The sequence below is a fragment of the Salvia hispanica genome, chromosome 2 (assembly GCF_023119035.1).
Source record: "Salvia hispanica cultivar TCC Black 2014 chromosome 2, UniMelb_Shisp_WGS_1.0, whole genome shotgun sequence".
NCBI classification, from domain to species: Eukaryota; Viridiplantae; Streptophyta; class Magnoliopsida; order Lamiales; family Lamiaceae; genus Salvia; species Salvia hispanica.
Window position 1 is genome coordinate 29,400,315 of NC_062966.1, and position 21,338 is coordinate 29,421,652.

Genomic DNA, 21,338 nt, shown 5'->3' on the forward strand with positions numbered 1-21,338 from the left:
CTAACCTATAATATCTATCTATAGCTATAAAAGACGAGTTTTAACCTTAATTTTAATAATTTGTAAGTTTTGAGTATGAATTTAAAGAAATATCTATAAATTCAAATATTGAATACTTAATACTCCCTCCGTTCATAAAAATATGTGCATTCCATTTTTTGAAACTTATTCCATTTATTATCATTATACCTCAACTTATTTATAACTTATACCACCTAAAACATTCCTAATAATGTGAGTCTCACTATCCACAAACATTACGTTAACTATTCTTCTCTTCTTCTCTCTTACTTTATCAATTTTGTCTTAATTCACGTGCCATATCAATTGCTTATATTTTTATGGAACGAAGAGAGTACATAACTGGCGATTACACGATTTTGTATGCAACTATTTTAGATATTTTTATAAATAAATTTTATTTAATTTAAAATCTTATAAAATATCACGCACATGACTAAACAAATTCAACCATAGCCAAAAAAGATACTCCCCCCTTTTTTAAAAATAGCAATTATTTCCATTTTTGGTCGTTCCTTAACAATAGAAACTTTAGAATCTTTCTATTTTAGGACATGGACCCCCACAGTCCACTAACTCTACTTTCACTACTTTTTCTCTTTCTCTCTCTTACTTTACTCATTTTTCCTTTCCTCTCTCTTACGTTACCAATTCTTCTCATTTACTTTACCAATTGTGCATTAAAACCCGTGTTGTTTCAAATGTTTCTATTTTTTAACACGGAGGGCATAATAATGTAACGACATTAGGGGTGGCAAATCGTGCGTGTCGGGTCGTTATCGTGTCGACACGATAATGACACGAACACGATAACAACAAACACGAACACGACCCGTTAAGAAAACCTCAAACACGAACACGAACACGACCCGCTACCCTCAGACACGAACACGACACGAACCCATTAACGACACGAACCGTTTCGGGTCAACACGACACGAACACGACACAAACCCATTAATGACACGAAAATAAGTATTGAAAAATGAAAATAATAAGAATAATAATATTAAAATATTATGTGTTAATAAGAATAATAATATTAAAATATTATGTGTTAATAAGAATAATAATATTAAAATATTATGTGTTAACGGATAACACGAACACGACACGAAATTTTCGTGTCCTTAATGGGTCGACCCGATAAGGACGCGAACACGATAAGCTCTGACCCAAACCCATTAATTTCGTACCGGTTCGTATCGTGTTATCGTGTCGTGTCAAAAATTGCCAACCCTAAACGACATGTAAATTTATACTACTATTTGAATGTGGATATCAGTTATGAAACATCATAATTCAGCGTATGGCATATAGTGCAAAACATGCTAGTATAATTTAGCCATGGTTAATGGGGTCGGATTATCACGACCGCGCCTTGCTAAGGATAGCATTGCTCGGTGAATCGTGACTAGGGGGAGAGAATTAAGAAGAGGGGATAGAAGGGGATGAAAGAATTGATAATAAGACACACAAATACTTCTCAATAAGATAAAAGAGGTTCACAAGTCGACGAAAGATCATGAAGATCAATAGAGTGTTTTCACAAGACAGTCGTCACTAATCATTGTTCTTATGACCCATCTAGTACAAAATACTAAAAACAGTGCACAACAGAAGAAGTTGTAAACACATGGCCATATGTATGAAGACATATGCCACGAGAATCCTACAAAAGAGATGAGACGACCACCAATTCCACTCAGCCACCATTTTATCACTGCTCAACCTGCACATTTAGAAATACATGCAGGGCTGAGTACGGGGTACTCAGTGGACACATTGACGAAAGATACACATATATAAGAAAAGTTATTATCATGCCATCACAGTAACACACGGAGGTTTTAACTTAAAAGGCCCGAGCTTACTAAGTTCATTTTCATAAAGTTCGTCTGATCAGACTACGTTCATTCCAGTAATCCGTCATATCTAATAGTTCATTTTGTGTCGGGAAGGTGGCCACCTTCCACGATCACATTGACCGGCCAACCCTTACGATGACTCACGTTTCATTACTTTGTGTAACTAACTCGAATAGGAACTTGGTCCTATTGGAGTCTGAATTCGATTCATTCATTTGACATTGCTAAACAGATAAGCATCATAAAACAATAATTTATGGCACGATAACATTTGAAAAAAAAGGAGTGTGATTTTATCAAACAAAATTCGTTTCATATATACTTAATAAATTTTATCCACACTTAATGTGTTGGATATAAAGCCCACCTCGATGCTTCCCAATAAAGTACTATTTCTCTACACAAGCTCGGCATCGAAAGCAAACTCCTTGTACACGCCTTTCTTGAAAGAGGGTATTCATTCAATTACTCCTGTGAACATATAAAAGGTACATGACATGCACTTATCCTATATGGAAATGCATCCTACGTTCTTATCTTGATCAAACTACTTCAATTCATTACTATAACTAAACATGTGGATTTAGTTTCTTGATCCAATACTTTAGTGCTTACTTGAATTTCAAGGTTTAGTTACTTGATATTAATTAATCAGGGGATTAATTAATTCATAGATTAATTAAGAAGTAGTAATAATTTTCTTAGTTTCATCCATTAATTTGTGTGAGTCCAAAGTGAACCCTAACTTTACTTCACAAAAAAAAAGTAAGATTTTGAAATCAAGAGGGCTTTACTTCTTCATCCACCTTTCTCAAGTCGATCACAGTTCTTCTCTGTCCATTTTTCTGATATCCGTTCTCCTCCACGGCTCATCAGCGAGCTCATCGCCGTCGTCGTCCTCCAGCTTAGTCCTTTCTTCTTCCTTATTTCTTTTCTTTTCTTCCTCTTTCTCTTTTACACACATACATGAACACACGCGTATACACATACACATGCTTCCCCCCCCCCCTCTTACTCTTTTTCTCTTCAAAATAGGTCCAACGACGTGGACAGCGGCAACGTCAAGGGAAGTAGCCATTGGGCAGGGGCTGTGCCGGAGCAGCAGCACATGCTCCTCCTGGACGAGGCAGCAGCGGCTTCGTCACTCGGCAGTAGCTGAGGAGCTTCGGGCAGTACCCGGATAAGGCAGCGGCGTGGGTATTGTGTTGGCGAGGGCAGCAGGTACGCGGGGCACCGAGAGCAGCCCCTCCTCCGACGATTTAAACCTCCGAAATGCTAAGTTCTTGTCTATATTTCTAATTGCTCGTTTATGAATATTATTATTGCAAGGCTATATTACTTGAATATTGAAGAAAACGGATGGTAAAAAGAATACGTTTTTGGCAACTTGATTAAGAAATCTAGCATAAAGATTATTTGGATATAAGTAGCTTGGTATTGCTAAATTCATGTCATGAGAGCTATTGTAGAAAACGATTATGGTGGGATTAGCACTATCAAGAAGCTATGTTTAAGCATTCTAAGTTCTTTTGCACATGCTTGGCTAGCGACATGAAATGCTAGGAATGATCTTGGTTTGAAGATGTTTATGTGGAGTGCTCGTTGGGATTTAACGAAGTAATAATTTGAAAATGATCATACTTGGGTTTTCTCTAATTGAGCATTCTTTAAATCATGTTCATGCTTGTTCTAAGAATATGAGAACTATGAGTAAGGTTTGATGTGGAAGAGTTTACCTTGAGCAAAGAAGAAGAAGAAAGGTAGCGTGTGTAGGAAATTTGACTCCTCTTCCTCAAGCACTTACTTGCATCCTCATTTTGAGAAAATTTGTTTGGAGAAATTTTATGGAGGAACAAAAGGGTAGAGGATGATATGGTGTGGTATTTATAGGGAAGAAAGATGTATGAGTTTACATGGTTAAAACATTTATTCATGAGAGGAAAAGTGTTGTCCAATGGTTATGGACTTTTTGCCAAATGAGGCAAGTAGTCACTTCAATCATTCATTATGCCAAAAATGGCAAGAATATTACATCTTGTCGCCTAAAAAGACAGTTATCAAGTACGGCCGTCGTTTGGAAAACATGAGTCGTCGTTTGATAAGCGTGCTTGATGTGATGTGATTTCGTCGATCCTCTCGTCTTGATTTAACATGCTTCTTATCCTTTCGTGTAGGTATCGGGGTTCAAGGCGTGACTATTGAGCAAGGTCCGGAAGGCATGAAAAGTATTTTTATTTTTACTTTAATGTTGAACTCGATGTAGAACGTGTACAAACTTATTTGAAACTCGGACTTCACAAAAGGACTATAAGAAAATTAAATATTGTAATCGAACTACTTCATTCACTACTTGAAACATATATCGTACATAACACTCGGTCACAACATGTGGTAAAAGAAGTAGGCGCGAAACTAATATACTAATAAGTCGATTTTCAACAGACTTATGAATTAGAAATGGCAGGCGTTGCATTCCTTCCCCCTTACAAAAAATTTCGTCCCGAAATTTGTAAGGGTCTATTCAAAACTTGGTGGCAACGCCAGACAATACGTCATAGTTCAATTTCCTCCACGATTTCATAGAGTCCAATTAAACAAGATCTAAGCTTTTCTTTTACACCAAAATGTATTATCATTTGAAAAGAAGATACCTTCAAGCATATCTTGTCTCCTACTTTGAACTACAGGTCGGTCTGATGAGCATCTACGTATGACTTTTGTCGGTCTTATGCTTCTTTGATCCTTCCTTTGATTTGTCGCACGATTTGGACCATCTGGTTGATCACTTGAAGGCTCAGCATCTTTCTTGCACCAACTTCGTCTCAATATAGCGACGATCTGCACTTTCTCTCGTATAACACTACGTAAGGTGTCATATTAATGGTCGTCTCGTAACTATTGTTGTAGGTAAAAAAAATTTCTATAAACTATAGGATTGCATCAGCTTCCACCTTGGTCGAGCACGACAACTCGATGCGTATCTTCAAGAGTCTAAAACGTTATCTCCGATTGTCCGCAAGATTGTGGATGGAACGCAATGCCAAAGTGAATTTCACATCTTGATTCTAACGTGATTCAGGACGGGATACCATGTAGGTGCACAATTTCTTGCACATAAAGTTGAGACAACTTCTCATATCTATAAGTGATTGGAATCGACAGGCAATGAGCACTCTTGGTGAATCGATCCAAAACCACCCTGATTGTAGTGTTTCCTTGCTTAGTCTTTGGAAACCCATCTCAAAATCTATGGTTAAATGTCCCCACATTCATTCTGATTTTTTTAAGGTTGTAGTTTTTGCTGGGGTTTGGTGCCCTTTGCACAACGGAAGACTTGTACAAAACAAATAAATCAGACAATGATCTATTTGACCGATTATGCGATTAATCAATTCACATGTTGCATGCTAGAATGCAAATAAGTCATGCTTAGAAAATATAAATCCTAAACATGATTTCTACGGTTTAGGGTTACCGATTTGATTCTCCAAAGAATTGTCGATTGCTCGCGCCTTCTCCACGTGATGATCTTCAATACTAGACCACGGATCTTCTCTCTGGTTCCCGAATTGTATCTCGATATCAGGGTGGGCTGATCTTATCAAAATACTAGGACTCGAATAAAGAAGACAGAAAATTCCTCACGGAGGAGGAGCTGAAAATCTCACGGAGGAGAACAATAAAAAAAATCGTTCCCTCTCTAATTTGGGACTGGCGTGATTTTCAAGAAAATTATAATGTGTATTTTCTGTCTCCTTTATTCTCCTATTTATATTAAGTTCCTTTTGGGCCCAGACAGGGATCTATGGAAGGTTTTGGATATGAGCTCCCCCAATTAGCTTTTTACTAATTAAATTGAACCCACAATTTAATACAAGCATATATTGGAATATTACGAGCAGCCACTACAGAAGTAATATTGAACTCTCCCCAATCCAAATTCGAAATTACAAGTAATTCGGGTTTCCACTTTGTTTATTATTTATTTCCCGCGCTTAAGATATAAATGTCCATTAATTAATTAATGTCTGCTATGGACTTAATTAATTAATGTCTTATTAATTCCAACACTACAAAAAAATGTCAGTTTACCGACGGAAAATTTCCGCTATGAATAACCGACTAAATTTTTTCCCTTTTCAATCAATGTATTTTCCGTCTGTAATTCCGTAGGTAAAAAAAATATTTATCGACGAGTTCTTTACCGACGGTCAATTAATGTCCCTCGGTAAAGAACTCGTCAGTAAAAAAATTTTAACCGATGGAAAGTACATTAATTAATTAAAAAAGGTAGACAAAGCCTATCTAGGTTGTGAAATTCTTCTTTCTCTTTTGCAAAACATTGCATAGAACCGACTGTAAAGTGGACGACGCCCACAACCAGTCTACTAAGCAAAGACTTAGGCTTTGTTTGCTTTTTATACATTTAAATTTTTATAAAACATCTTATAAATACACAAACAAACACAATGTAATAATATACTGATTCTATTCGTGCGAAACTGCTCGAATAATACTGAATTGGGTTAAAAATGGATTGTAGAGTTTTACATATACAAGCAAGATTCTATTCGCGCGAAACTGCTCGAAACATGCTTTTCAGTATACCAAACCTAACAATCTCCCACTTATACTCAAAACATGCTTTCGAGTATATACACTGCCAAAAACTCTCCCACTTATACTCAAAGTAGGTCTTTGTACTAGATATATCGAACTACCATTCATTTCACTAAGTGAATGAAAAATCTGCTTGGTTGTTCTCTGGTAATATCTTTTTCATCATAATATCTTTGCTGCGTGCTTGATTTTTAATTAATTTCATCTCCATATGTGATTGCTTAGCTTAATAAACTCGTGTGTCCCTTGAGTTAGCCTTCACTAGAGTAATAAAAAAAATACTCATAGGCATACTCAAACTTACGATTTAAGCTATTAGGAAGATATTCCTAAGGTAAACGCATATTCAGAGGATGACTTACTAGATCACTGATTAGTCGTAAAACTAAGTCAGTGTAACCCCAAGGACATTACATGAATGACTGGTAAACTAGAATATAACAATTAGTCTTTCTCAAGCACTATGGTATACTATTTACCTCAATCAAAGTCCTTTGTCATGGTTAATATGATATATAATTGACATGCATAAGCACAACTAATATCAAACTTAGTACACACTATAGCATACATGAGACAACTATCTCCGAAACTAGTCTCATAATTCTTGATCTCCCTAAGAATCAAACGTCACTTGACTAAAGACAAGACAATTCCATCTTGAAATGTATAAACCTTTTTATGGAATTTCTAATGCTAAAATGTTCTAAGCAATGTACAGATATAAGATTCCTAAGAGAATCTCAACATTCTTTCTAGCAATCTTAAAAGGACTTAGATGCTCAGAATGTAATTAGTTTCTCTTTAATCCTTTATCTAAAAACTGGGTAGACAACCGATGCACTTTTTATTAGCACTGAATAAACCTGCAAGTATACAGAGTATATATAGTATAGCTAAAGGTTAGTACCGGATATCGAACACGGGGAAGGCAAACACAAAGTCTCTATCCTCTACTAAGACTCAATTACTATCTGGAAAAACGAAAAGATTTTGGAAAACTTTTGAAAACTAAAAACAATAAAAGCATAGAACAACTAAGAGCAAATAAAACACGGAGAAAGACGATAGAGATAAGGGAATCCCAGGGATGTGCGTTCACAGTTATGGTTATACAAAATTTCAACTACAATACCCTATCACAGTTTATACTTTGAAAGGACGAGTCACCTAGCTTATGCTCATGCGATACAAACGTTGATTACAAAGTTAGGGTTGTCAATCCTAACACGTAACTCCAAAAAGCTCCTAAGACCCTTGAAAAGTCCTCACTCTCAATTAACAGTGTCGTTTTAAGGGAAGCTAACTGTAGCGTCTACTAAGTGGATCTAACTCGCTAGAACTTTGTCACGGTTATGAAGCAAGTTATATTAAATCATACACGATTGTGTCACTCGACATGCAGCATCAAGATTACTTAAGGAAGAAACAAAGTAAAAACAAAACGGATATTAAATAGAAAAAGGAATTTGTATAACCAAAGTCGTTACTAACACATCCCTAGAATCCTATGAGTTTAATTACACATAATTGAATAAGCTAAAAAAATAGATTGAAGGAAGATAATTTGAATATAAAACTAAAGCAAATAAAACCCGTAGGTTGAATCCTTGTCGTTCTTGATGTTCTTGAAATCCTTCCCCAACTCCTTGCACAAGTGAAATACTCTATGCTCTTGATCTCTGTGAAGTATTTTTGCAAGTAGAAGCTCTCTCTTTTTGATGAAGCTTGATGTCTTATTTATAGGGGAAAGCCAATCCTTGTTGTAGAAGGAAAAGATCTCCAAAATATGGTAAATTTGGGCGCAAATCTAGGGCTTGTAGATTCGCGGCCAACTTTTTCTCGTGAACAGTACCGCACCTAACCGGCTGATCGTCGTGTTGGACTCAGTGAGACTGCTGTTTCCTCGGTGGCGGACCGCCGCCGCGACTCCGGCGGTCGCCGGACGAGACTTCTCTTCCAAGCGTATTTTTCCGAGGCGGACCGCATGCATTGTCAGCGCGCCCAGGCTCTCCAGTGGTCGCCACACACATATCTAGCATGATCGCGGTGTGCAGTCCTTGTCTTACTCTGCATTTCGAATACGCATTTTGGCTCCCTTTTTCGGCTCAATTATGCACCTTTCTCACCAAAACACGTCAAAATACCAAAATAGACAAAATATGCAAATAATGGACGTGTAGAGTGACTTTGACATAAAAAACGGACCAAATAATAGCCTTAAAATAGTGTAAAATCCGAGCGTATCAACAACCAGTTTTCCTACGCCAGATACCAATCTTAGTTGTTTGCAACTTTTGTAGATTTAATCATCGTAGAGTACCAATAATACCATATTTAATGCACTTTCAACTTCCTTGTGCTTACAGCACTGCTATGGGCAAAAGTCAAATTCTAGACATTTGACAATTTTGATAAAACACATATACTCTGATTAAGATGCATACCTAAGACCACGAAGATCTTTATAAGCTTCCAATCATGTGTTTCTTGCCCTTTATTACATACCCATTAGGATGTTCCATGTAGATGATTTCTTCAAGACTTCTGTTAATAGAAAGTTGTCTTGACAATCATAATACATTCATTCTAATTTATGTAAGTTCTGATAGACAATAGGAACGAATCAATCTTGGCACAACGACCGAAGAGAAGATGTTTCTCTTTGGGCATAACCCATTATCATTGTCTAGCCTTTTGAGATCCACATTTACACTTGCAAATATACTAGCTCCCACTGACTGACACAGCCTATAGGTAGTTTTGCAAGTCTTGTAAAACATGTCGTCTATCTTAGATTGTAGTTTGGAATCCATCACCTTTTCAAGGATGAATATCCAATTGAACCAATACTACATTGTAGTTAAAGGGATTATGTTCAAGTTAATCTACCCATGAACTTGTTATGTCTTAAGAACGCTCCCACTACGACCTGGTTCTCACAATCATAGGTTCTGAAGTTGATTTTATTAGTGCAAAAGTTTCTAATTGTATGAATCATTGGTAATGTGGAAAATCCGATCTCTCTATTTTATCTTGAGAGTTATCACGTTATTAGGCTTGTAGTTCTTCTCTTGATCTTCATACAAGAATTTTATCTTTGAAGATTACAGAACTTATAACCTTACATCATATGGGACAAACCTTAAAACATGCCTCAGTACTCAACTCCAATTTCTTGGACACTGTTCTAACACGTGTTGGAACAACATTACACCTTGAGATGTGCTAGGCTGGAGATGCTCTAATCCACAACTCGTGTTTTGTAGAAGGTACTGATGTTGGTAGTTTCTTTAATATTTATCCCATCAATGATAAGATTTTATTGAGTACAACTCATCACTTAATCAAACTTGTCTTAGAAAGACTTTGATTCCTTCTTACATAACTATCCCATTCATTAGATGAATGCTTGGATTCGTTAATGGAGATTAGACTCCCACTACTGATCATAACCCTTTGCTCGTCTCCTTATGGTGTAAACCATTGAGACTTGCTAGTCTTTCTATGTTTCACTTCTATAAGTATTCTGAATCTCTTGAAAAATCAAATGATTCTAACTAATAATGCATCAAATAGAAGTTCTCAACTCTCAAGCTACTTAACGAAATGTTAAAATCTTGATAGTCTAGATCAGTTCGAACAATTGCTAAGTATTTTCTTGGACTTAAGACTAAGAGCCATAAATACTTTATCATTAAATGATTAAGAAGTTGATGTGTTGTTGAATACTCAACCTTGTTGCACTTATATTATTTTAATACTATGATGCCTTAAGCATCAACCATAAAACAATAGTTGAGCATTAATAGCTCCCACTGCAACAAAAACCTAACTGGATCAAGATATCTTACTTAGAAGTTGCATTGTCATGTAAGTCATTGTCCTACTATAAAATAAGTCAATCCAACTCACAAAGCATCTTTTCTCGCTTTAAACAAATTTTGATGACAATTCAGGCTCTCCCATTTCCATATCTAGTCTTTTGTTCAAATGAACTAGGACTTAAGAAAAATGCAGCCTTTATGAATTCGTCATCTATCATGTTACTTTCCTCTAACAGTAATATAACGACTATTATTCTGAAGATTTTCTACTTTTCAGTTAAACCTTCTTGTAGTCATTTCTTATTACTTTAGGTGATGACTTGTGAGAAACTATTTGAGTGATCAAAAGATCCTCAAAACATTCTGTCACTCTAGGATATTCCAATCGAATCATATTGATAGATTCTATTGATAACCATCTTTCATCGTCATTAACCAAGACTTGTCGAGCTACTTAAAGGAAAATAACTTGACCTTATTCCTCAAAGAGCTTGTCAAGTACATGCACAATGCATTCTTGAACATTCTTCGTGGAATTATGTCGAGGAAATGAAGGACATGAATCATTGAGTATAAACTCCAAGCTTTCAGCGATGAGAATCTTATCCATTTTCGTTTCCCGTCTACATAATTTAGGCATTCGAGTTTACTTTCTTTAAGGATCGCAGACAAATATTAAACGACATAATGAAGATTTGGCAAATAAACTTATTATCACATACTTATGCTCAATACATAATCACAAATAACCACAAAACAATTATGTATCTTGCAACTGTAAAATCGAAAACAAGTACCCTCCATAAGAGGTCAATACTCATTCACAACTTTAACATTTTTACTGGTCACAACACCGACGAATAGTCCAGAGACCACAAAATGGCATGGCCGCCTAATGTTGCCTAAGCACGACCATCAGATTTAGCATTACAGAATTTTATCTCTACAACACACTCCCATGACAATGTTCATGTGCTGATAACAAAATCAAGCTATCTCATAAATTCTGATTGAACCCTGAAACTCGTAGTTCCTTAGGATTATTGTCCCCACAGAGTGGGTGGCGATAATATTAGGAACCACTTTCTAGTTCATTCTATTTATTGTGTGAGAATTCCGCCCTTATGAACTTACTGTTTCGTAGGATTATTGTCCCCACAGAGTGGGTGGCGATAATATTAGAAACTAGCTTCATAAAATTTGCAAACCAACCGATGGAGACCGTATACAACGCACTTGTTGTATTCATCGCGGCATGACTAGATATCCTGCAACATGCAAAATTGTGGTTGCACTAGCAATTTACAGTTCAATTCTTTAGTCACATGACTAATGGACAAGAGCTTGTGTGATAAGGACGGGACATAAAGACAGTTAGAGAGACATAGAGTGGGTAAAATGTTTATTGTGCCCGCCCCCATGACTTGTGCTAGGTCTCCACTGGCAGTTTGGACATAGGATTTTTTGGATTTGGAGATGGATACAAAATCTGAGGCTTCTAATGAAATTGTATATGTCGTCCCAGAGTAAAAAATCCAGTTAGGGTCTTTTGGGCCCGATATGGAAGTAGAGGAACAGGCCAAGGCGTCGAAGGAATTTTTACAGGGTATAGAGGGCTGATATTTGGTAATTACGAAAGGCTGGGGTGTAATTTGCAAAGTTTTTGCAATCTGGGGTTCAGGTTGGGAATTTCGAGAAGTGTGGGATGGCTTCTGTGAATTTAGTATCAGGTGGGGGTTAGGTGGAGATTTAGGAGAGTTGTGGGGTGGGATTTGGGAGGATATTTTGGGTCGGGGTTGGGTTCGGTATTTGGGAATTTTGGGGGGTGGGTTTGTGACTTTGGAAAGATGAGAGTATTTAAACTTATCATTTTCGGCTGAAACCTAGCCGTTTTCTTCCCCAATTCGCCGATGAGAACCCTAGCTTCTCCTTCTGCCCCTCCTTCGCCGCTACCACTGCCGTCGAGGTCTCTGATTGGTGATATTTTACCTTCTAACCATGTCCGCACGACGCCGACGGATGCGATTGGGGATTTCTCCTCGGTTCTGATCTCTCCGCTACTACTCTTGCCGCCGCTGCCACTGCTGCCGCCCGCTGGATTTTCGGTATAGGTGGCGCGGTCGAGAGCAACGGCTGCTGAGGCTTTTCCGCCTGCGCTACCTCCGTCGTGTCGGCCTACATTCCGGGCCTGCCTTGCCTTCTTCATTTCTTCCCACCACTCTGGGAACCCGTGGATGTGGAAACACGTATCCCTGGTGTGTTTCTTCCCTCCAAAGTGGCTGCACACTAATTTACTCTTATCTTATTCCTTTCGGTAGCTAGGGTTCTTCGATGGTTGGTGGTATTGTGATGTGGGTGCTTGATTTTTGTTGAATACGGCGAGGCCTGCTCCAATTCCAGATTCCTTGGTTTCTGGGTTGAGAAGCTTCTCGTTGACGGACTCTTACTAGTCCGTATGCCTTCCTTGCTGTCGGAATTGGATCCATATTTAGGATCTCCCTCTTGCTTTTGCTGTATCTTTGGTCGTCTAACGCCCATATGAACTGGTATAATTTGTGCCTTTGTACGTTCTGGTTGTATTTCTCGATATTGGAAGGAGTGTCCATCGAGTTTGGATCCTTGGTGTCGATTGAAATCCAGAGATCTTGAAGTTTTTGCCATGACTCTCCAGTGATAATTCTCCTTGTTTGATGTTGTATGCTTGTCTGTGCAGGTCTGAAATCTGGAATTGGTCGGCGCCACTTCCATACGTTGTAGCCAGACTATCCCATAAGCCGTAGGCCGTTTCGTATTGGAAGACTGTTGGAAATGTGAGAATTTGGAAGGATTTCAAACCTTTCATTTTCTAAAGTCTTTTGGCTTTTCAAGTTAAGGTAACCCCCAAGTGGTTTATGAGGATCCTTAATGCCGAGACTTTTGGAGTGGTCTCTCATATCCTATAAATAGGTGGGTTTGAGAGATGAGAAGAACACCAACAGAAATCATTCTCTCTTTCTCTAGCTCTCTACATCATAGTGTGCATTGATAGGAGCATTGCATAGCTCGATTCTCGGAACTCCATCAAGTTCGCCGGTGCCTAGCGGGTTTGAGGTGCTTCTACACGCTAGGAGGAAGTTGTTTTATCTTTGGGGGCAATACGCCATTCCGTGAGCACTAGCCGGGGCGTAATTTGTCTTGCGGAAAGAGGGCTTCCCTCGACTCGACTTATAGTTCAGTTTGTTTTATTATTTCCGTTGTAATTTTCATTCCATTTATTGTTATTATCTTCCTTCGATTGTAATAGTTAGAGTACCGCCTGTAACGGCTTGGGAATTTTATCCCGTTATTTCTAACAGAGACCTCATTGACGAGACTGGCATCGATGTTGTCTATGATCCAGTTGAAACAACAGTCGTCTCGCTGCTGCCATCGGTTGTAGTTCAGGTCGGTTGGCTGGGGAGGGTGATACCATCTGTAACTCATGTTATGTGAGACGCCAAACCCTTCCCACGGATGCCCCTTTTCATCAGTTTTGCCCATAGGGGATAACTGTCCCCATTGAGCTTTTCTGCCATGCGCACCTCGCCTAGTGATTCTACAGATGAAGGCTGGTTGTTTGGGCTTTTCTGAGACATACTCAGTCTCATGAATTCAGCGAATTGCTCAGCTGAAAGGGTTATGGGTTGGTTATTTTTTGGAGGTGTTTTAGGATCAGAATCTGACATTTTTGGTTGGTTGTGTTTTGCAGGTTCAAAAGGCCGGGGAAGGTGCTCGAGACTATGATGATAATTTTCTGAGTCTCAAGCCCGAATAAACCTCTGATACCATCTTAAAGATGGTAATCGAGAGAGGCGAGATTCATAGGGCAGCGCATATTGAGAAAGCTTTGGGAGAAGATGGTTTTTGTAATTATTTGTTGTGTTTACAATGTAATTCAACACCTCAATATATAGGTGTGAATATGAGCTATGTATGGAAAACACAATATTTTTGTAATCAATCTATTTTAGGACAATATATAATTGTATCAATCTTAGTAAATTGATTTATTCCGCAATCTTCTCTTCTCCTCTTGATACGCTTTGACAGTCGCTTCTGTTCCCTCCTCCCACAAGGCCTTGAGCCTTAGCTTCCGGTTGTTCCCCACTTGAACACTCTCTTCGGAGGAGCTTAATCCACGGATGAATGTGCTCAAGTTATCTTACATCTTCTTTGCCATTCCCCTCGTCATTGGTCGATGGATGTCTTTGGTGGGGTTGATCAAATGATGTGTGACTTGTGGATTCGCATCATGATGCTTCTCGTTTCAGCGGGGACGAAAACAATTGTGGTTATAGAGGTGATAATTGGCTCATTCACAATGGACATACAAGTGGAGAGGTGTTCGGCCCGACTTTCACAACTGGTGACACTGTTGGTGCTGGCATCAATTATGAAACAAATCATTTCTTTTTCACGTAAGATTTTACGTTGGAAGTTTTCAATTCATGATTAAATAGATTTTTATTTTCTCCATTTGATTTTTTTTTGCATTTTCTTGCCTTGTACCAGGCTTAATAGAGTCATGGTAGGCTTATTCAATCAATGACGGACTCGGTGGGGTCGAGTAGAGTTGACCGACCCCACCGTGGTCCTACGAGCACTGCTGGAAACTCCATTCTTGGACCTCCGAGATCCCGCACAACTGCATCTTCGACCCCACGGAGCTCCGCCTTGACCGCGAGCAGCGGATTTCCACCACAATCCTTCAGCCTTTGCATTAAATTAAAGGGGAGAAAAAGAAAACACGTGAGTAAAATAGAATAGATGAAAGTGATGGAGATAGAGATGGACACAGAGAAAGAGCAGAGAGTTCAGATGTATATTTTGAAGAAGATAGCACCTTGAAGATATTTATCATGGAAATATCGAAAGGTTGGCTATTTATAGTCTAAAAATTGAAACACCATTATCTTTACTACTTTATTTTCTCACTTAATAAACTTATCAACAATGTGTAAAATCTTGTGTCCGAAAAACAATGTTTCGCTTTGAACATGACGAAGGGGGTAAATAATTAAATATCGAGACATAAACTGATATTTCATCGTTTAATAGACATTTCGTCTTCTTGCTTTAGGTCTAGGATGTTGCTTTGGCAATGGTTTCCATGAGGCCTATCCCTCTTGGTCCAATGATGGAGAAGTTGTCTCTATCAGTCGAGAAATATGAGACAGGCAAGCGATTCTACGTTCAAACGTTGGACGATAATGCCCTTTCGCCCGACATCCAAGAAAAGCTGGTAAGAGAAAACCCTCCAGAAGGAGTTTTCAAGATCAAAGGCAGTGATCACTGCCCTTTCTTCTCAAAGCCTCAAGCTTTACATAAGATCTTGCTTGAAATAGTTCAAATTGCTTAGAAATATATTTTCTAAAAATGATTTGATGTATAGTTATAGTGTAATATACAAGAAATTAAGAATCTATGATTATTGTGTTCACAAATGCTGATCTCTTGAGAAGCACAAATCTCACTCTCTTAGCTTGTAATTACCTTAAGCAGTTAATGGTGATTATTTTCGGTTGTTTTGTGTTGTTTGTTGTGATATATGTTTGTTAATGCTAAATGCTTCTTGCTTTGGTGTTTCTAGATGCAGAATACTACAGCTATGTGTGGGAATAGGATTGCTTTATTTGATAATGTGAGTGAAGATGAAGGTGAGGTTTTTGCACAGAGCGAGGAGCTTCCCTCACTTGTGGAGGATGTCGTTGAGGAGAATGGTGGGAAGCCTTGTACTAACGAACTATTCGATGAACTAACTATGAGTGAACATGTTAATCCTCATGATTTTTCATTTCTATTGATCTTTTAGTATCCATCAGCACTATTGATCTATTTGCTGAACTAAATGTTAGTTAATTTGCTTAGTTAGGTTGTTGTTCAAACAGATGATTGTGTGATTTCTGCATAAAGCCACTGATGCTACTGCACTGAATTTGCAATATTTGTTGAATGTAGAGTTTCGTGCATAAGCATACTAAGTTTCTTGTAGAGTTATCACAATAGGAAGTTTTTATTTGAACCATGCTTTATGTAAACATCAAATGATGCGTGCTCCATGAAACTATGCCAAATCACGTATTAATAATGTGATTCTATAAATGCATTTGATGTCGTTGGTTGTATGTGGTGCCGGTGTTTGTGTTTTTAGAAGGGAGGAACGGACATGGCTGAACAAGCAACGGAATTTGGATTTGCATGTAAATCTTTCTTTGTATGAAGAGAAGTTTGAGCGGCTCATCCAGATGGTAATGTTGAATTCAATGAAAGAAGTAAATATTTCCTTAATACAAAGGAATTAGTACTTGAAGTAAAGCTGCTTTTTTGTGTTTGTAATTGTTGTTTTATTAAAACTTAAAAGGTTTAGATGCGGCTAAGGGAGTGAATTTTGAGGCTTCAGAAGCAGCTGGCTGGGGAGAGGGCTCTTCGGGCTGAGGCAGAGGAGAAGGCGCTGGCAGCAGAGACTATAGCACGGGCCGAGATGTTTGATATGAGAGAGCGCCTTGGCAGAGCTGAGGCATTCATCAATGAGCTCCAACACAAGATCAACAACAAGCAGGGAGGGTTTTGTGCTGTCATGTGATGAAGACTATTAATAGTAATCATTTTTTTTTCCTGAAATACACCACTAATAATTTTATGTATGGTTTTTTAATGAATGTTATTGTTGCAACTCCTTTTTCTTTGGGATGTGTTTTATTGAGAACTGAAATTGGTGGGTTTTTTTTATTAATTATGAGTATTGTCACATTACTGACATTCCGGCAGACAAGCCCGCGGACATTCCAAAAAACACCCCCTGCCACGTCATAAGGATATCCCATAGCACTACCACGTCATAAGGACATCTCATGGTATAATAGCGGACATCCCGGTGGACAAGCATAATAATAAAAATTCACAAATTCATAAATATGCAATTACAGAATTAAAATTTCGACACATATATGAACTGAGAATGCAACAATTTTATTTAAAAAAAACATTACATATTTAAACTAAAAAAAACATACATAGTTCACCAGAAAAAAAAATACATAGTTCAATGTGTATTCTTCTGCACCTATAACTATTCAATTATATCTTTCTGGAGTCGAATATCGGCTTCTTGTCTTTGAAGATCGGCAAATGCACGGACCCGATTGACGTCCCAATGAGGTATCCCCATTCTTACATTGGCGGTGATCATCGTGGCTTGGACCTGCAGCATCAGCATCTTCATTGGCCCAATCAATCAGTTATGAACCTTCATTTTCAATAATCATGTTATGCATAATAATACATGCGTACATGGCATCAACAATGCAGTCAGGATACCACAGTCGTATTGGACCCATCATCGCTACCCATCGAGCCTGGAGCACACCAAATGCCCGCTCCACACCCTTGCGTGCCGCTTCCTGACGTTTTGCAAAGTAGATCTTCTTTGGATCTATTGGGCATCTGATCGTCTTCACAAAGACGGGCCACCGAGAGTATCATCCGCTAAATAGTAGCTCATTTCATGCTGGTTGTCGTTGGCGACGAAACTGATGGCCGAACTAACGCTCATCCATTACTCGTTGAAAAGGGGCGACAAATAGAGGACGTTGATATCGTTGCTCGACCCAGCCACCCCAAAATACGCATGCCAAATCCACAGCCGGTAGTCGGCTACAGCTTCGAGGATCATCGTGGGATTCTTGCCTTTGAAGCCGGTCGTGTATATCCCTTTTCAGGAGGAAGGGCAGTTTTTTCTACTCCCAATGCATACAATCTATGCTGCCCAACATCCCCAGAAACCAGTGCTGATTCTCGTGCATCTGCATCAGAGCCTGGTAGTCTTCGGTGGTAGGCTTCCGAAGATACCTATCCGCGAATATCTCAATGACGCTCTAAAAATACTTGAGACATTCGTGGGCAATCGTCTCGCCGATGTGGAGGTACTCCTCGAACATATCGGTCGCGCCTCCGTAGGTCAATTGCCTGATTGCGGCAGTGCACTTCTGTATAGGCGTGTGGCGGGGTCTACCACCCGCATCCTCCCTGAACCTGAAATATATGTATCGACGCTCTAAAGCGTTCACGATACTCATAAATAGCTGTCGGTGCATCTAAATCGCCGCCGGAAAAAGTTATTTCAAATCGCGGCTGCTCAGCGAAGTAGTCTTCAAACAACCGTTGGTGGACAGCGATGTGGTCCCAGGTTACTACAGCTCGATGATGGATGGGGCGAGGTACCGACGGCTGCTGTTGCTGCTACAAGTGCTCTTGTATCAAGCGATTTATCTCGGCGGACGTATAACCTCACAACTCTTCATTAATTCGCCGCCTTATGTCATTAGCATCCCCACCACTGCCACCACCAGTACCACTAGCCATTAAATACTGATGGAATGAGAAACGTAGAGAGAAATAAGAGAAACTCGTTAATACAAGTTGTGTAAATGAAATGAAATGCAACGAGCCGTATATAGACCCGACTGACGTCCGCTTTCACCTGCGGACGACCTCTCGTCTGTCATTTTCGTCCACCCACCGCCGGTCGGACGTCGCTATTATGGATGCCCTAAGACTACCACATTTTTTTCAGATATTTTAAGCTTATAAAAAAGTTAATAAAACACTGGACGGATTTTCAAGGTAAGTAAATTTATTTATCTTAGAGTTGATTGATAATCAAATTTTTATTCCCTGGAGACTCTACATTATATCATCTGCATTTATACCTGAAAAGTAGATCGATCGTCTAGGAAAGGCCATTCGTATTAATGTAATTATATCATCTGCAGACGAATATCCGACTCTTCATCTGATACAGTGGAGAGAGAGAGAAAGAGAGGCAGAATGTCACTCAATATCGATGTTGAAAATTGTTCCAAATCATCTCGGAATATGGAAGATCACTCGCATTACAATTTACATGAGCAACACCAGTAGTAATAATAAAATCCATATCTACACTCCTCGAAATGTTATTACTCGAAAAAATGGGCGGCGGCGATTCATCATCCGCTAGAACCGTAGTCTTACTCGGCAAAATGGGCAACGGAAAAAGCGCCACGGCCAACAGCCTCCTCGGCCACGACGTGTTTGAATCAATGCCTAGCTTAGGCGGCGTCACCTCCGCTTGTAGCCTCCACTCAACCGTCTTACCCGATCAACGCATTCTCAACGTGATCGATACCCCTGGTGAGCTTTACTATGTCACACTCATTTCTGTCTTTTCAAGATTCAATTTTTAATACTCGGATATTGGGGCAGGGTTGTTCGATTCCACCGTCGAATCAAACACCATGGCCAAGGAGATTGCCAAGTGTATCACTCTGGCCAAAGATGGAATCCACGCTGTTCTGCTCGTTCTCTCTCTGAGAAGCCGCTTTTCTCAAGAGGAGGCTTCTGCTTTTGAGTGCCTCTGCCAAATATTTGGCCCCAAAATTGCTGATTATATGATTGTGGTTTTCGCCCATGGTGATGTTCTTAGGAAGAAATTGACGTTGGATGATTTCTTGGCAGATAATTGCCCTGATCAATTGAAGGTACTTACTCTTATTTGTTTCCTTCTATATATGTTTGTTCAGATACTTATCTTTATTGATGTATGTTTGTTTCAGGATACTCTTAAAAAGTGTGGGAATCGAACTATTGTCTTTGATAATTGGACAGAAGATGAAGATAAGATCGATAGGCAGAGGGAGGAGCTTCTCTCTCTTGTAGACACTGTTTTAGAGGAAAATGGAGGCACTCCATACACTGATGAACTCTTTCAACAAATCAAGGTTGAGTGAAGTGATTTAGATTGATCACAATATTTTATATTCTTTTAGAGTGATTTAGATTTATTGCAAAGGGTTGAATATTTTAGTAATATTGAAATGATTTCTATGGTTAGATATACTTATATTTCAAAAATTTATGAGTAATTCTTTCTTTTAAAGTATGTTTGCCTTTCAATTTTATTTATATGTTTGCTATACTTGTGGGGAGTGAAAATCGTTATGAGTCTTCTTAAACTGTGCCAAATAAGATGAATCTAAATGTCTTAAACAAATAGATTGATTTTGTTCTTACAGATTGATGAAGCTGCCCAAGGGAAATCTACTGAGAATGAGATCAGTGTTGGTGGTTTGGTTGAGATGGTAATGTTAAATACTTTTACCTTAAATACATTCAAAAAATCAATTTCTACTATTTCTAGTTCTGAATACTGTATTGATGTGTCGTTGAAGATTGAGTCGCGGCTGAAGGAGAGTATTTCGAATCTGGAGAAGTCGTTGGCTGAGGAGAGGGCAGCTCGCGTGGAGGCGCACATGAAGTCGCTGGCAGATATGGCAAAGGCAGAGCATGAGTTGAACGAATTGAGAGAGCGTTGGAGCCAGGCTTCTCATCGCAGCTGGGAGCTCCAAGAACAGATCAATCGCAAGCCTAATTGTGTTATATTGTAATGCGATGGTGTACGTTGTTTTTGTGTTTTTGAACACCATGCTTTGGCTTTAGCAAGTTTGTGTATGTCCTTTTTGGTTTTTGTGGTTTTAATATTGAACACAAGCTCAATTGGATATGTCTTGGATTGTTATGTGATCAAAATTTCGATTCAACAGAATCCTCATGATGCATGGATATTTTTTTTGGTTCGAGTTCTCTTGAAAGCTACAATTTACAAACATGCTTTGAATTGATTTCTCTATCAAATCGTATTCAAACATTTATGAGAATTGTGATAATATTGCACTAAACTTAGTATCCATCAGCACTGTTGATCTGTTTACATTCAAGTGCAGCTTAGATTTATCACATTGGTAGTTTTTAATTGAACCACTCTATATAAATCTTAGTTCCATGAAACTATTTCAAATTGTGTATAAGACTATTTTGAAGGGTATACTAAAATTTAAAATGGGATAGGTAATTAGTTTCAATACTACTACTCCAAAACCAATTCCATTTTGGATTTTTAAAGAAAAATATCTATTTTTAGGTTTACACTAAATTCAATTCTAAAAAT

At 38.6% G+C, this 21,338-nt stretch overlaps 1 protein-coding gene and 1 long non-coding RNA gene across 2 annotated transcripts; both read left to right on the top strand.

The window, feature by feature from the left end:
- The first annotated feature begins 13,676 nt into the window (after positions 1 to 13,676).
- Positions 13,677 to 14,367, top strand: LOC125208663. The gene is made up of 2 exons (XR_007174160.1): positions 13,677 to 13,990; positions 14,064 to 14,367. It is a non-coding gene; the product is annotated as an uncharacterized LOC125208663 (long non-coding RNA).
- Positions 14,368 to 19,173: 4,806 nt separating this feature from the next.
- Positions 19,174 to 20,907, top strand: LOC125207549 (immune-associated nucleotide-binding protein 1-like). Its single transcript, XM_048106940.1, has 5 exons — positions 19,174 to 19,525; positions 19,598 to 19,872; positions 19,948 to 20,112; positions 20,407 to 20,472; positions 20,563 to 20,907. Exons 1-5 carry the CDS (start codon positions 19,306 to 19,308, stop codon positions 20,776 to 20,778), a joined length of 942 nt encoding a protein of 313 aa, XP_047962897.1. The 5' UTR covers positions 19,174 to 19,305; the 3' UTR covers positions 20,779 to 20,907.
- The last annotated feature ends 431 nt before the right edge of the window (positions 20,908 to 21,338 follow it).

Bases quoted from the DNA above. Each gene is read 5' to 3' on its own strand.
- LOC125207549 (XM_048106940.1), top strand. From the start codon at position 19,306: ATGTTATTACTCGAAAAAATGGGCGGCGGCGATTCATCATCCGCTAGA. The intron at 19,526-19,597 runs GTGAGCTTTACT...ATATTGGGGCAG, and splicing joins CAACGTGATCGATACCCCTG to GGTTGTTCGATTCCACCGTC. The intron at 20,113-20,406 runs GTTGAGTGAAGT...TTGTTCTTACAG, and splicing joins AACTCTTTCAACAAATCAAG to ATTGATGAAGCTGCCCAAGG.